General features: G+C 34.4%; 1 protein-coding gene across 2 annotated transcripts in view; it reads right to left on the bottom strand.

Annotated features, from left to right (window-relative positions):
- Window positions 1-18,044, bottom strand: part of LOC145286190 (glutamine-dependent NAD(+) synthetase-like) — a 146,807-nt gene that overhangs the window by 95,369 nt on the left and 33,394 nt on the right. The window contains exons 4-7 of one of the 2 annotated variants that reach the window (XM_080134982.1): window positions 13,425-13,478; window positions 8,234-8,375; window positions 5,923-6,011; window positions 2,849-2,905 (exon numbers count right to left, since the gene is read on the bottom strand). In XM_080134982.1, coding sequence (XP_079991108.1) covers window positions 2,849-2,905; window positions 5,923-6,011; window positions 8,234-8,375; window positions 13,425-13,478 — 342 coding nt within the window. The remainder of the gene's footprint in view (window positions 1-2,848; window positions 2,906-5,922; window positions 6,012-8,233; window positions 8,376-13,424; window positions 13,479-18,044) is intronic. The other variant, XM_080134983.1, reaches the window with a different exon arrangement.

Below are 18,044 nucleotides of genomic sequence, written 5' to 3'. Positions count from 1 at the left end.
TATATTTCTCATTCCATGGAATTTCTACGGGTCCTTCTAGTAGAATAAATATTTGAAGATATAAACAACTTGAAGTATCAAACCTTTTTTCTCCAGAATTACTAGATTCAGCATTAAATAATCCAAAAAGGGTTGAAATGCCGTAAACCAAGCAACCAATCTTAAAGTCTATAAAATGGAAAAGGAAAAAAAACAAAAAAACTGGCAGTGTTAAACCATCCTCTTGTTGATATAACACACAAAATTCTTTTTTCCTTTCTTCTCTCAACTCGTAACAAATCCTCGTGTATTCGATATTATTTTCCACTGTTCACTCTCATTCTAAGCTGTCCAACAAAAAACTCCACTCAACGCCTGCTTTAGAGTTCGTCCCATTTAACAGTTACCAATTGTGTACATATGCAAATTAATAGCATACGTTCACCAATGAGCGGCCTACAAAATTATGCTTTTCTTTTCTTTTCTACATTTTCTGCTGGCAGTTTACAGGCTAAGCAAACAAGAGGCCGTTTGTGAGATTGATTTCTATTACGAAGTCCAAACTTTCTCACCATTCCGACAGGGTTATTAAATGAGAAGCATTTCTATATATTAGTAGTATGTAACAAAAACTATCGCACAAATTGAAAAACAAAACATCTTTCCTAACAACAACGAAAGAATTTAATTACTTACACCGTTCGGTGTAGGTGGAAGAAATCTAAGAAAATGCAGAATGTTTTTGGTTTGTCAAAGGTCTGTCAGCAGTTATATTCAGGGAAAGATAATTGATGCTTGAGCATCCAGTGGGCAAGAACAGGGAAGAGAGGGTGTCTTTCATCATTGCTTTTAGGGTTCTCTCTGCTAACTGACCATAATTTTCAAAGAGGCTGAAGCAGTTCTTCAAGAGGACAAATAAAATTATTGCACTCTGCAAACTGATTGGTCAGTGCATAACCAAACCACCTAGCAGGGACATTTCTCTACAAGAGCAAATAAGTCATTATTATTGCTACAGGGTAACTCATGGCACCTAGCAGTATTGGGGCTGTAACCTGGCTAACAAGGACCTAGTGAAAATCCAGGAGTAGTTGGCATTGGGTCATCTCTTTGGTTATTTAGATTGGTCAGTGTGTAACTAAATCACCTAGCAGGGACATTACTCTAAGAGAGAAAATAAGTCATTATTTATGACTGCACCTCGTAGTATTAGGACTGCAACTCTAGGGATCTAGTGAAAATCCTGGAGTATTTGGCATAAGGCTTATTGTCCTTGGGCCATCTCTGCCTTTACTTATGGCAAGCAAGGATGTGTCGGGTGCAGAATCATAAATCCAAATGTTACTTCTGCACATGTGCAACCACTGTGAAGCCATATGCTCACCTTCGGTTGTGTACACCATGGATTTCTATTAGTCTTCATTTCTTCTTGTTCGGATTCTGGACATGTTGTAGTCTCTAACATTGGTGATTGCCGAGGGCGAGCACTGGTTCACAAATATAAAAAAATAAAATTCAAACGCATAAAAGAAAACCCAGTCGCCGACGCATTCTGTAGATATCAGTCATAATTTGGATGTGTGTGTGTGTGTGTGTGTGATATTATCACAGAAAACAAATCCTCTAAACAGTATTGTCTGTCAGGGCCACTATCTAAATCTGCTGCGAGCAACCATCATCAATCAATTATCCTAAATTCTAGACTGTCAACAAGACTGTCCTTAAATTCACTCCAACTCAAACTTATTGACTCGAGGATCGGAAATCCTAAAAATCTCGTGTTTGTTTCAGAATGACCGATAAGCGGCCACTCTCATGGCTATTCGGAAACTGACCACTAACTGTGAGACGTTTTACTGTCTCAAGAATTCAAAATAATTCTGCGGTTCCTTATCGTCTTTTTACTAACCTTCCTATACTTTTATTCTACAAATGAACTATTTCTTCCCATTGTTATAGTTTTTTCCTTTTATATAGTTTTTCTTTTTTTTCATGAATCACTTCCTAACACTCAAGGGAGGGGGTGTCCATAGTATCACACCACAACTCTTCTATGTTTTGGGCCAAACATTCTCGAACTTTGTATACAACTACTAAGTCTTTTTGCTTTTGGTGTCGGGAGTGAACCTACACTATTGCAGATCCAACAAACAGTTGTGACTAATGATGGGGACTTTATGCAGACCAGGTACAATCTTCATGGGTCTGCGCAGAAGTGCAATTTGCTAAACAACGAGAACAGCAGCAACATTGAAAATAAACAATTCTTAATAAAAGCCACAATTCGCCCATGCATGGAGTATTGCTACCAAATCAGGGCTGATGCATCTACCACTTAGACAGGGTCCCAAAAAGAGTCTCAGATCTAATAGTCCCACACTATCAGCCAAGCTCCAACCTCTGCCCTATTACCATAATGTTGCATCTCTGTGCCTGCTTTACAAATATTTTAATGGAATGTGCTCTGATGAACTCATAGCCTTCTACTCTAATAGTTCCTTTCCTTGAAATACTAAATTTTGGAATTTCTTCCTGGTTTCCTGCTTCCTAAAATGTACTGATATACAGTAATTCAAATGTAATGTGAACAAATAACTTGCTGCTCAACTCCTTACATAGTGTTCCTATAGATATAGCCCCTTATATTCAAGTGGCAATAAGCCTTGTTTGGGGTGATTAAGAATTTGAAAAAAAAAAAAAAAAAAAAAAGGAAAAAAGACCATCACTATTTCATTTAATATTTGCTGGAATTAATGGGAATTCAGCAACGTCGAATTGATTATTAAGAAAATCTGTTAGAAAGGCAATATTAGAGTGTGTCGCATAGTAATTTAGGTCTTGAAGCATTTATTTGATTTAAACATCATACCTTGTTTGACATCCCTCTTCTCCTTCCACTGATGCGTTTGTTGGTTGAAATTTGTTGCTGAAAATCAAGCATTGTCAAGCACACTTTTCTTACAATAAACAACACAGAATGAAGAGTTCATTTGAGTCAGATGCCATCCAACACTTCCTAATCAATTATATTGTTTCAAAGTAACAATATTTCAGATGGAAAGAGCAAAGGAGTTAATTTGTAGAGCCTGGCACTTTAACAAATTATCTTTTCATGCAATATAATATATTAAACACCTTGTGATATAAACGCCAAACCAAACTTAAAAATAAATCCACATAAGCCTTATAAAAGAAATCAACAAATCTTTTTCAACTTATAAGTTTTTGCTGCAATTTAATAATAATAAAATTTTGCTGCAGAAACTAAGAGTTTCTGCAGTAAAATTTTCAACCTAATACTTCCAATATTTTTTTTTACACCAAGTCTATGAATGCACCTACCAGCAATGGGTTTATGGATTTTATCAACTTTCAATCAACTTCATTGATTGAATATTCTTGTTTGACTAGATCTTCATACTTGGAAATCAATTTCATTATCTTAACCATTTTCGTCTAAAGAAAAAAGCCAAATTTTTAACATTTCATTTAATAAGGAAATAATTCACTTTATCTTGTATTCCTTGTTTTAGAACAATGAATTCTACAAGTCATAATTTGCATCATTCTAACTTCCCTCATATATATATATATATATATATATATATATATATATTATGTTAGCCCCTTGATTCTTATTGTTCAGCACTAAGTTGAAATTAAAATCGGTCACTTAAGCTCACATGTGCAGATTATGGTGTTATAATCATGAGATCACTCTCACCATCATTTACATTTACGTTTTGTATAAAGGATAATTTAAACTGTATTTCTCATGGTTTGTTCTTTGCTAATGGAATCAGAGATGGCTTTGTTTACGGATTTGAATCTCCTGATCAGGATTATTGTGACTCCTGGCACTGATGATTCCCGAAAGGATAGAAACACTAGTGCCTTTAGGTATTTAAGTAATAAATGAATATATATATATATATATATATATATATATATATATATATATATATATATATATATATATATATATAATAGATTGGTTTCCTAGAAGTAAATTCAATGAAACCATGTGATTATTAAAGAGTGCTCAATGGAGGACAGAGCTGGTGTATAGTCTCTTTATTATACAAACATGGTGGTCTCCTTGAACTAGGATGCCAGTGAAACATGTATGCATATATGCAAACACTAATGTTTGTATAATAAACAGACTCTCTCTCTCTGTCTTATATATATATATATATATATATATATATATATATATATATATATATGGCTTTGCTCTGACCCAATGTACTGTTCATAATTTTATGTGCATATATATATATATATATATATATATATACACCAAAAGATAGAGGAAGTGAGGAGGCATGGCTTTGGAAATCTTTTTACCCAAATACAATGTTCAGCATGTTAAAAATATACCTTTTGCTGTAAAAATCTAATGGATAAACATCTGAAGTTGATGGGGACAGGATATTTTTATGGAAACATAAATCGTAAAATTGCCTATTCATCAATAAAACAGCTGTAATGGAAAAAAAATCTAGGAAATAAACGAAGGTTATAAAAAAGAAAACGTGAGTCTTTGAATTTTCAACAAAATTTTGCACTATATATCCTCTGCATCTATTAAATAGATACATTGAGCTTAACTCCAAATTAACAATGACTGGTTTTTAAAATAACAATCTAGACCCGTTAAACGAAAACGGTATACATTGAAAATAACAATATTTCAAAAAAAAACTTTAAAAATATATATATATATATATATATATATATATTAAAAAGTTTGACTCATATCCAGGTATTTCAAGCGTTTAAAATTTCAAGTGTTTAGACTCAAAGTTCGTGGAAGAGTTTAGTAGAGTCAGCTGGATTTCTACAAACCATAATGAAAAGTTTCTGGTCACTGGGACAAATAGTCAATTAGTTCTTTATACATTTTAGTTGATTGATACTTACGCAGGATAAGGACTACACTATTATCAGAATTTTCCAAGCAGTTTATGTATAATGCTAAAAGGTGCTGATTGAAAGTTTCATGAAATTTTTTTTGTACAAATCTTGGCCAATTTTTTCAATGAAAAATATAAGATTTCTGTTAGATAATTCAGTGAAAACTTCGTTGAAATTTATTGGACAATTTTTATGAACCTTTAAGAAAATTAAACTTTAAATCAAAAACAAAATATTCATTGTAAGGTAAGTTTCATGAATAAATATTTTTTTGAATATCAAACAAAACTAATAGCAAACAAAAAAATTTGTTTATTTTTTCTGATTGTTTTTCTCCTTTAAAAATTGTTTTGTTCATATCAAAATAAATATTCATTTTTTTATTAAAGTAAATGAATGATAGGAAATAAATGTTTACTTAAATGACAGCTGCTGTGTTGTCGCACTTCTCTGCATTTTATGTAACCTGCCTAAAAAATTTCAATGATAGCACGGTCCTTATTCAGCATAAGTACCATAATCTGATGTTGTATAATCAATTAGTTCAAACAATATCAAACTTAATTTTCTTGCAATAATTAATTTATTCGAACAATACAATCATAGACAATGAAAGGTTTATTTGAATTAAACATGATCAACCCTTTATTAATTAATTACATTGTTTCAAAGTGGCAATTTTTTCAAACAGAAAAAAAAACAAAGCTCAAAGCTCAACATGTTAACAGATTATTATTAAATTAAACCATATTTAAAACTTCTGCTCACTTTATCACTTCAATAACACGCACCTCAAAATTGATACCAGAATACTGTCACTGTGAAATACATGTCACATTCATCCATTATCATTAACTTCCTGCAGTCACCATAGGACTTCTACAGTCAGGGTCAACACATTGATCTCTTCTAACCTTTCATCTACAGCACTTCTTGCAACAGCTAACATGTCTACTATTCAACTTACACACTTTGCTGTGTAACAACTGTAATAATTGATTAAATTCTGAAAAAGTTACTCACTTGTTTGGTACAAACAATTCTTCACAAGTTTCAAAACCAATTGAAGTATCCAGAGTAGAAATAACACCATCGCCAAACGGAACGGTTACCTAGAGCAAAATAAATTATGCAATAATTTTTATTTTTGAATACATAAGTAAAATTTATTGGCTAGTATTAGACAAAATATGTAAATCAATTGAATAGCAGTAGGCAAAATCAGTTGATTTGCACTAGATAAAATATACAAATTAACTAGTTATGTAACACCAAAGAGGGGCCACATCAGATCAGTAGGGTCGATGTGACGTTTTTGTTAAAGGTGATAATCAATCCCGGGCGAACACCGGTTACAAAAAAAAAAAATAATAATTTTTTTGTTAATATTTTTATGTATCAAAATCTTGTTGTTGAGATATCATACGGTCAGGGGATAGAAGTGAAGGCCGCCTGCTAAACTTCAAAGCAAAAGATCACTTAAAACAATAATAAATGCTTTAGCCAAAATGGACACTTCAAAAAAAAACATACGTTTTTGTTTCAAATCGAGCGACGGTGACAAATTCCGAATCAGAGCTTTGAAATGTCGGTCGGCTTGAAATGTGTTGGTTGACAAGTGAAATGTTGGATCGTTTTTGATCTGAGAAACACACACACACACGTAATTGTTGGCCTCACAAAATATATTTGTGACAAGATCAAAGTGAAAGATAAATAAATTCTTTGGAGTTAAAATTTAACACACGCATTTGTCGGCTTCAAAGAATGTTTTTTTCGAATCAAATATTAACTGATTCGGGTGACTATGATAAAGCCATTTGAAATTTAGATCAAGAGATTTTTCGGTTTTCCATAACATATTTTGTCGGGATGTTGACAGAACAAATAAATTCAAAGGGGAAAGAATATCAAACGGATATTTTTAAATAGATGAAAGCTGGTGATTTATTACAAGCTAAACAATAATATTTCCTCTGATTATCAGTTGATAATATTGAAAAAAAAACTATTATAAAGAAGGCGGGGTCAGACAAGTTGGGGAGGAGTCAATTTGATTTTGGAAATTGGGGGCGGAAAAATAATACCTGCCACAGGCCAAATTGACCAATGAGAAGGAATCAGGTGGATTGTTATCCATCAATTTGATTGGTCGAAGATGAACGTAGGCGTCGTCATTATTCAAGGGTTTTACTATATAAGATCTGTAAAACTCGATTTAATCAGATTCGGCAGAGAGATAGATAGGAGCAGAGTTAGAAGAAGAGAGAAGACAGAGATAAAGGTAGAGGACTCCAGCCACCCAACTTCTCTCTCCCCCCTCGCTGGTCGCCAGAGAGCTCAATTTGCAACTCAATAGAATCCAGAGGACCTAGGAAGAGACCAGCCAGAACACCTTAACGATAATTACAACGGTCCACGACTCTGACCGAGTATTTCAACAACAAGAAGCTCATTCACAAATCTAATTGCTTGCTTCCATTTAATCTTCAATTGTACATATGTCTGTAGATAATCATTTATGAATTTCCTAAGTACATTATATATCAACCAACCTCCGGAGTTTGTTTGCTGATGTGCTGTTGTTCCATGTAATTTTAATTCTTTTACTTGCCACTTGTGACCCCGTTCCCGTCAACGAACACCCAGTCAACAGGACGACCAACTAGACGATCAAGAAGAACAGGCCTTGAGGACCGTGCAACCGAGAAGAGTCCTCCAACGCCTAGACGAGGACTCACTGGGTGACGCGACGTACCAACGGTTGGCAGACCTGGTTGCCCAGTCGACATAATTAATTACCCGGTGACTAGGATAGTCATAATTGGGCATCGACCCAGGGTTAAGATCATAACTGGGCCGCGATCAGAGGTTCAAGGTCGTGTAAGACCACGTGTCAAGGTCACAGTTATAACTAAACAAAATATGCAAATTAGTTTAGAGCACTTAAAGTATGCAAATTAGTTGAATAGCAGTAGGTAAAATATGCAAAATCAATTGATTTGCACTAGATAAAATATACAAATTAGTTATCTATGACTAGACACAATATGCAAATTAGCTGACTAGTAAAACTATGCAAATCAATAAGCTAGTACTTGACAAAATATGCAAATTAATTGATTGGCACTACACAAAAGATGCAAATTGACTAGCATTAGACAAAATATGCAAATTATCGGTCTAACAGTAGACAAAATATAAACATCAATGGGTTAGCACTGGATAAAATATGCAAATTAGCTAGCTAGTGCTAAACAAAATATGTAAACTTGTGGGCTAGCACGAGAAAAAAATAAACCAACGTTTTAATGTATTTGAAAGATTTTTATACTTGTTTTGTGATGTCTTGGATTATTTCAGGTAAAGTGTGATCTTCCAGCTGCTTCAGTTTGGTCCACGGGTTGAACCATCGTAATTCGCGGTAGTTTCCATCGTTACACAGAGTCTGTTTTGGACGGATCAGGACAATCTTCCTAATAGAAATGAACAAAACCACAGAACATTGAATTATGCCACACTAAAACTTACAAATACATAAATATAAAAATTAAAGTTCCTATCGGAGTTCCATCTTTGAATTAAATAGAAACTCAAGGTAGGATTTTGGTTGCTTCCCAAATCCTAAAGAAATTTATACTATATTAATAGTTTTGGATGCAGTTCATCTTAGTGTAGGGGACGTCCACACACCTAGAGTGATGAAGTGTTAGAAAGTGATTTATAAAAAAAGAAAGCTGTTGTAAGTAAAAAAAAAAAAAAAAAAAAAAAAAAAAACAAGGCAGGGGCAATAGTTAGAAATGATACAACAGACGTTACCCTCTCTCTGACACACACACACACACACAGAGTCAGGATCTCGAAGAATGACGATATATTTCATAAAAAAAAAAAAACAGGGAAAAAAATTGTAAGTAAAAAAAAAAAACATGGTAATGGTTAGAGATGATTCACCAAGGCACATAAAAGCAGTAGGTTAAATACGATAAGTGGTTGATAGTGCAAATGTAGACGTAGTCAGTTTCTATCGATCAAAAGACAAAATACAAGATGTAGGATTTTCGGTCTTGAGTATATTTAGAAGTTTTTCAGTTTACAAATGAGAGCAGTAGATCATCATTGTTGTCGTATTGTATGAATCTAAAGATTCTATGATTGGCTGATTTTTTTCTAGTTATAATTCTTCTTAGAAAGACATTGGGTACTTATGAGAAGAACTACGAAAAGGTTGCCAACATCCTAAATGAAAGTGATTTTGTGGAACGAACTGGATTAAAACTTGGAAAACCCAGGTCGTCAGTCTGTGTTGTTAGCCACTTGATAGTGGTAGATGCGATGAAGTAGACACAGCTTTAGCTGATGCAATGAGATTATCACCTGGTAGACAATAATGCCTCGACAGACAGCTATTAACAGACAACTCTTGGGGGATAATTCTTTCCTGATGATGGCCTCACACGCTCAGAGCACAACTGATTTATACACAGTGTATCAGAGTTGTGTTTTCTCTTGTGTATCTTCATTGCTTTTATTGTAAACCAGTGCTCTCACCTTCAGCAATTAATAAGATAATACAGCCAAAACGAGAACACAAAGATAAAAAATTAGAAAAACATGGCACACAAGCATTGAGATTGATTGTTAAGAGTCAGTATATTGTTGTATATCAGAAGAGTATCTGGCTTAACTTACCTCAAGCGAAATCTGTCACAAGTAATTACATTTAAATAAAAGAGTGAAATTAGAACCTTGTCTAGTAATATATATTTATATATATTTTTTAAATTTCACATGAATGTATTTGACATGTCTGGGAGTGTTCTTATATGGGTTTTGTATCGGAATGGTTTTGATAAGTATTGAAAATCGATAAGCAAGTCAAATCTAATTAAAGAAAGAAAGTCTGATTTTGACTGAAGTTAATATTTTATACAGTTTAACATCACAACTGCATTTAAGAAGTTTTATCACCGCACAAGCAGAAAGGTTCAGTCTATAAAAGTAACTGTAAGTTCCTTTATAAGATAGGGGTACGTCCAAAATTAATATTTTTTTTAGAGCACAATTGAACCAGAATATTTTACTTTTGTGTGTTTAGCTTTAATTCAAGTAATATGTAAAAATAATTCCATAAAATCAACAATACACTCTTTGATAAGACATGGGAGCATTCGAAATAAATGCTTTTGCTTAGAGCATAATTGAACCATGCTACTTTACTTTTGCACTTTAAACTTTAAATTAAGCCATTATTTTATAAAATCTACAGAATGCTCTATACAGTGCAATGTAAACTACAATGTATTGTGTACTGAGTCACTGTAAGAAGGCATGTAAAGCTTCCTTCCACTACACCATGTGTGTGAGGGGGTACCCAACTAGAGCAGGCAATCAATCAACATGATTAAAAAAATGGACGATTTCAATGACAATAAAAGTATGGAGGGGGATGAAACATTTGTTGATTCATTCAATTCCAGGCAATGTTGGGCCTCCCTGCTAGTATATATATATATATAACTACTTAATTTACTCACATAAACTTAATATATGAAAGTATAGATTTATGTGTAAACTTTAAGTATTTACTTCAAAAGTGCTCAATACGTAGGTAGAGCTAGTTAGTAATTTATAAAATATATATGGCGATTAAGCTACACTGAATATTCGGCATTTCATCCACTCTAGGACTCCTCAGGCTTATGCGTGAATTCTGTGGTTGTTTATCGTTTTTATATGCTCCTCTTCTATTGAGATTTTAGTTAGCCAATCAGCTTTCTAATATCCACCGCGCCCCTTCCTATCAGCCAATGGGCATGCATTTTATCGGACAAAGGATCTGTTTTAAAACTAGGTTAGTGTTTTTTTGTTTTTATTGTTAGTTTATATATAAATATATGTATGTGTGCATACATATATGCACACATATATACATATATATATATATACATACATACATATATGTGTGATCGTTTATGCATATTCATGTTTATTTAATTTATTTATTTTTTTATTTTCTATTGTTTTTGTTAGTTTTAAAACTATTTTGTATCGCTATCCTAGGGTAAATTTCATTTTGTGAACACAGTTATTTGCTATTTCTCTTCTACAGTTTAATAGATTTTGGGGTTCTTTAAAGTACAAGATAGCAAATTTTTCATGGAGGCATAATTTACATGGATCGTCTAAATGTCTGCACGTGGTAGCTTGTCTTATTATTTTCCATTCGACTACCGGCGAATGTCTGCTTTCTTTGATTTCCCAGTATTTATTCGCTAGTGTTGTTTTTATATGGTGTTTTTTATTGTTGAATGTACTTTTGTGGTCATAGTATCGGGTTTTGAAATCTAAGGAAGTCATGCCTACGTAATATATCTTATTATTCGGGTTTTCTTTCGCAAATATTGTTGCCTGATAAACTACGCTTTTGGTTAGACATTTATTTAGACATATATACGCAAGAAAAATTATAAATTTATATATTTTGGGAGATTTGGAACGTAAACTACTATATAACTGTTTGTCAAAGTGAAATAAAAATAAAATATTATTTTATAGATCAGCTGTGTTGTGTTTTACTCACTGTCAGGTGTATATATCGTAGACCAGTGACAAAAGTTGATTTAGCAATTATATAGACTGAAAAGCACATTTGAATGACCAGCTGAGGCTAATATATAACACACCAAAAAACTGGGAAGTGCAGATTATTATAAGTTGAAGAGGATTTATTGAATTTTTTTAAGGCTTATTTGAATTTTTTTCACTTCTTATAAAGTTTAGGCGTGAAAAGTCCAGTTTGGCATTTATATCGCAAGTTGTTTAGTTTTACATAATACTTCTTTCATGGCCAAATTATATGTTGTGGTTTAAAATATAAAGGTAAATAAAAATGCTGTAATACAATGAGCGTTCTAAAATTCATGACTCCTATTTTTAAACCTGCTCGAATGAATCAGATGGTATTCCAAATGCACTGTTATGATAACTGAACTCATGCATTCGTGACCTGAAAATTTCATCATTCTGTTGCAGATATTTATGGTGTGAGACTCTAAGAAAGCAACCACTGTCATGGATATGCATTAGAAGCAGATATGCATCATTGAATTTGTAGCAAAAGTGCATCAAGAATGGTAGTGACTATGTAGAAAAAATAAATTCTGGAGCACAAAAGGCTGCTCGTTTTAATGGTACAACTTCCGTTTTTGTAGCTCTTCAACTTTTTTAATTAAAACAAACACAAATAGGAGACTTTGCTTTGGAACTACCCTTATAGAAGAAACTATGTACAAGTAATAATGCACATGTTTCGACCATCAGGGGAAGGAAGAAGTAGAACAGATGCGAGTTTGTAGATGTGTATTTCTTTGATGCATGTGGCAATAGTTTGCACTTGAGAAGGTTAGCAGCTATTAGAGAGGACAGCAAGTTTACTTTTTGACAGCTGAGAAAGAGCAGAGACGTTGGGGGTTGGTGTTGTGAACTGAGTTAAGAGGAATTAGTACAAACTGCGGATTTGGTGAGAAGGAGTTCTGAAATTTTTTTTTGCATAACGCACACACACACACACACACACACACACACACACATATATACGAGGTGCTTTACATAAGTTTCCAGACTTTTTTCATATGAGCACTTTTGTTGCTGGTAACACACATGAAATACTAGTCTCCTAAAGTAATCTCCTCCAGCTGTAATGCACTTGTACCATTCCAACAACTTCTGGAAGGCTCCATGGAAATCCTCTTGTGTGAGCGTGTCAATGATCCTCATCACAACCTCTTTCATCTCCTCAGTTGTCTCATAATGACAGCCTGTATTCCTTAAGCTTAGGGAATAACCAAAAGTCACATGGAGCAAAGTCTGGACTATAGAGAGGGTAATGCCTATCTTAGTCAAATAGTCTGTCTTGGGACAAACTTCACGCAAACCTTCTGCATCTTCAATTCCTCATGAATAATTGTATGTACATTTCCCGCACTGGCATCACATTGTCTCTATAGACACACGCTGATTCTTATCCATGAAATTTTTTATTTGGTCAATTAACGCTGGTGTTCTGACTTCCTTCCTTCTGCCATGCCTCTCATCATCCCTCACAGACTCCCTGCCTTCCTTGAATCTCTTATGCCACTCAAAAACTGAATGCTCGGTTCACGCAAAATGGTCCAAAATCAGTCTGAAGCATTTTATACGTTTCTGTGGCATTTTTAAAAGTTTAAAACAGAATTTTACTGCATATCGTTCTTCTAAAGTGTCCTCACAACCAGATTGCATTTTTGAAATTCACCAACTGTGACAATCAGGCGTTAATAGGGTGTATTCCAATTCCTGCTGTAGCTGTTCATTTGAACCCGAAATCATAAAAATTGGTCAGTCATCTCATAAGATGTATAGCAATAACATACTGAATTTTCAAGAGTCTACAACAATTCTAAATGCCTGTACAAAAAAAGTCTGGAAACTTATTGAAGGTACCTCATATATATATATAAGGAAAAAAAGAAATTGGAACTCACTTGTTATAAAATATGACACGGCAATTGTACAAGTTGTTATTATGAAGCACTGGCCTGAAAAAAAAAAAACAGAAAAAAAATTATTTTAGAGAATTATTATTGTCATATTTGGTTTAGCATTGTTTTACATACTGGCATGTGTTGGACAGCGTCAAGAAACTATCTTCCAAACTAACCTATCTCTGACCGGATCCTCATTTATCCCTCAGATCCATTTTTTATAAGTTACGTCTACGTTTTGTATGGCCTTCCCCTGTGAACTGAACCTACTACCTCAACTGTTCTACATCTGCTCACCCATGCTTTCATGGTGGCCATACCATCAAAGTCTACTCAATGATATAGCCTTATAATTAAGTAAACAAAGTTGCTACTGGGCTAGAAAATTGGTCACACCTAACAGTATCCTGTGCCCTACAAAGCCACTATTTACCCATGCATGGAGTATTGTTGCCACATCTGGGCTGGTACATCTACTACCCTTACACAGGGTCCAAAAATAAGTTCTTAAGTCCCACATTACCAACCAAGCTCCAACTCTTGCCCAATCACCATATCTCGGTGCTTGTTTTACAAGTACGTTCATGAAATGTGCTCTGATGAATTCATAGCACTTATGCTTCCTCAATGTACACACTCAAGCAACAAATCCCACCCTTTCACTGTCGCGGTCTCTCTAGATGCTGTAATTCTATTCTAATAGTATTTTTACCCTCAGACTGCTGAACTTTGGAATTCTCTTCCTGTTTCCTGCTTCCTTGACTGTACTAACCTGCAGAAGTTTAAATATAATGTGAACAGACATTTCACTGCTCAACTTCCCACAATCTCCTGTGAGACCTGATCACAAATAGTAATCCCTTACGTCCAAGTGGCAATTGTTTCAGGTGAAAAAGAGTTTATAAAAAAAAAAAAAAAAAAAAAACGACATGCTGGCATTTATTAGATAGCTTTAAGAAATTGACTTCCAAATAAACCTATCTCTGACCAGGTCTTTATGTATCCCTCAGTGTTTTCCTTAGTCTTCCTCTGTGTGTTAACTGCTATCCCAATTGTTTTACAACGACTAGCCCCATCCATTCTTTCAATATGGCCATATAATCAAAGTCTACTATATGGTATTGTTGCATAGGGGACATTCATATTGATGAGGGGGGCAGAGAGAGGAGAGAGACATTTATACCGTTCTGTGATGTTTCTTCTTAACACATATAGTGAGGAGGGAGAGGGTGATCAGTTCTTATAACACAGAAGAGGGAAGGATAATCATTACTCACGATGGAGAGGGGCATTACTTACGATGGGTTATACAAAGTTCATTAATAACGATGAGTGGGAACAAAGTTCATATAAGATGATTACAGGTTACCTTCAATTTGGTAGAAAGGCGACACGAAGACGGCAGTTACAAAAATACGAGATGTTCTTTTATTCCATTTGACCGGTCGAAATGATGATGACATCTAGGAATTCAAAGTCGACTACATAATTAAAGGTTTTCCCTTCGCTTCTAAAGGGGACCCTCCTCTGACTGCCTTTGCTGTCTGCTCTCTCTCTGCCTGACTGCCCTGATCTTCGATTGAACTAGCTCCGATATTGAGAACTCATTTCTGCCATGACGTCATACATGTGTCTGTAAACATGATCGACCCATGTGGCCTAAACATACGTGGTTCAGCATATATTTCCAAACCATTTCTGCAGACAAAGAATTCTCACTAACCTATTTTTCGACCTAACTTATTTTTCAATATGTTTTTAAATTGCTATTATTCTTTTTCCTCTAGCTGACCTTATTTTAATTCAGTTTTCATAAAAAGAATTGAACAATCAAAATTCCTTTTACAACAACATATCTAAACTATTTGATGTGAAACTGAACAATGCGAAATTCCATTTCTGAACCTTTCTTACAAAGTTCAAATCTCAGTCTATCCTAATCTCATTTTCACTTATCTAATGCTTTTCTTACAAGAAAAGGGGAACCTTTCTTGTAACAGTATGACCTCTATATTAAGTAAATAAAGGAATATATTTAGACATGGTTTTTAATGGTCAACTCTGTTTTTATGATTGACACTATAGGGTGGAATGATAAAATTGTCACCCTAGAAAAGACAACATGATTCCATTTCCGTTTGACGAAAACAAGTTTTCTTTTTTGTTGCAGACCATCTACTAGTTGGCCAATTGTGTACAAATCCAAAGGGTGACAGGAGCCTTCTGCCATGTCTGAAAGTAAAAGTGACACAATGTTCAACGAGTGAGATTGGAGATGCGCCGCTGTACAGCTCATGCTCTCTACCAATCCAAGTTATAACAACAGGACCATTGCCAGCACCCTCAAAATGCATTGCTGAATTGCCACGAATAACAGGGATGTGGCTAGGGTGATGAAAACAAAGTTTCCGGTCACAGTTATGGTATTATCGTGCCACCTCACATCTTCGAAGTCGGCTTGAAAATCAATACCAAAATGTACTTGGATATGCTGAAGAGTGTGGGGATCCCTTGGTGCAATCAGGTGGGTGGTTGGCAGACCCTGGGTGTGGCAGCATGACTTGGACTTGGCCCACAAGTCCAAAGAGACCCAGGTTTGCCTTCAGAAGGAGTTCTACGACTTTGTACCGCTCTCTAACTGGCTCCACTCCTCCCCTGATCTTAACCCACTGGTCTACTTTGTTTGGTCATACATTGAGAACATCACCAACATAACCTCCCACAACACCAAAGCCAGCCTGATTGCTGCCATCCACCATATATGCTGAGCTTCTGCCGGAACTTGTGGAAAAGGCATGCTGCCAGTTCCGGACCCATATCAACGTGCTGATTGAAGCTGAAGGTGGCTACATTGAATAGATGTCAGCTCAACTACATAATCAAGTTATCAAAATTGACTTTTTCAATAAACGTTTTAAAATAAAACCGTTGTGTAGTTTTCTTTCGGGCGACAATTTTATCGTTCCACTCTGTATATTAATACATGTGTATTTGCTTGAACTTTTTTTTAATCTTAAATGCTACACAATTATGCACAATGTAAAAACTATGCCTAAATAGAATTGAGCATAAGAGTTAAATGAATCCAATCATTCAATAAAGAACCATAAAAAAAAATGAATAACTAATTAATGAAATTCATATTTCAAAGGAACATGCAAATTAGTTAACTTCTATTAAGTCTCTCGCATATCCATGACCGAGTATATTAGATTAATTTTAATAAGTAGGCTTTTAATATCAATGTCAGAGTGAGAAAAAAAAAACTCAACTTTATAGGTATATAGAATAGATATAGATATTCATGGTCTCTATTCAGTCTTTTAAGACAATACCACACTAAGAGTGGTTGTGCCTACAATTATGAAGCAAGAGTTGCATAATCTCCAGCAATACCTATCCTGAGTCAGTATTGTTCAATTCCAGTGACAAGGAGACGTCTAGGACGACTGAAAACAATGTTGAGATAAGTAAAGCTCATACAGAACCTAGTTTTTCCAATATAGTCACTGACCAAATAAACAACATTTGACCCGTTGGGCCTCGGGTCATACTACATGATATCATCCAACAAGATCCAGAGTTTCACTAATATTATAAGGTGTTTTTTTTTTAGAAGTGACAAATTTAAATTTGAATAAATAACAGAAAAATATTTTTATAAGATAAATATGTGGCTTATTCTAAAGAATAATTTTTGCTATTCATAATTTAAATACAATTTAAAACACAGCCTCATGCATATATGGTGTAATCTAGAGATCCAATTTTCACAACTCTAACCATTAAATTAGGCTGTGTTTCAACAATAACATGTCTAATGTTATCTTGCAAGTGGTCTATTGTGTTTGGTTTATCAGCATAGATATGGGACTTTATATATCACCAAAGAAATAGAGTAAAACTGCACGAACAAGGTGGCCAATTGACAGGTTTATGTTGCAAAATTATTCGTTCATCAAATATTTCTCTCACTAAATTGATCGTATTGCAGTGTGTGGCATGTGGTTTTATCCTGCTGAAACCCCATGAATGAATTGTTCAACCAAGCTGAATCAATAACCAATAGTTGCCAAATCTGCAATTAAAGAAAATAGTGTTGTCAATTTAAAGTTCAATGCCTCTAAAAAACACCTTGTATAATTTATGTGAAATCTACTCCTTTTTTTGTTTGCTAATATTTCTCTCACTAAATTGATCATATTGCGGTGTGTGGCATGTATATTAATTAAAGAGAGGAACATGCACTGTCTATACTGCTTTTTCAAATGACTAGCATGACGGGCATTTTTAGCATTTATGATTTAAATCTAATATATAAAAGGCAAAGTGTGTGTGTGTGTGTGTGTGTGTGTGTGTGTGTGTGTGTGTGTGTGTGTGTGTGTGTGTGAGTATTTGTATGTTTCACAAAAACTTTTGACAGATGCGTTAGAATGTGATAAAATTGGCATCACTTTCCAGCTCGGTCTATCGGATGATAAATATTGAAAAATTGGCCAAAAACATTAATTCCTTCACCCTCAACTAGGCCATTTTTCACAAGGAGCGGGTCGCTTTTTTAGTTAATATTTTCAGAAGTCATCGTCTCTGTTGAATTGACTACCCTTATTTCCAACGCTC

The sequence above is a fragment of the Euprymna scolopes genome, chromosome 10 (genome assembly GCF_053919585.1).
Source record: "Euprymna scolopes isolate OS-2025 chromosome 10, ASM5391958v1, whole genome shotgun sequence".
In the NCBI taxonomy this organism is placed as follows: domain Eukaryota; kingdom Metazoa; phylum Mollusca; class Cephalopoda; order Sepiida; family Sepiolidae; genus Euprymna; species Euprymna scolopes.
This window is presented reverse-complemented; position numbering and strand designations above follow the sequence as displayed.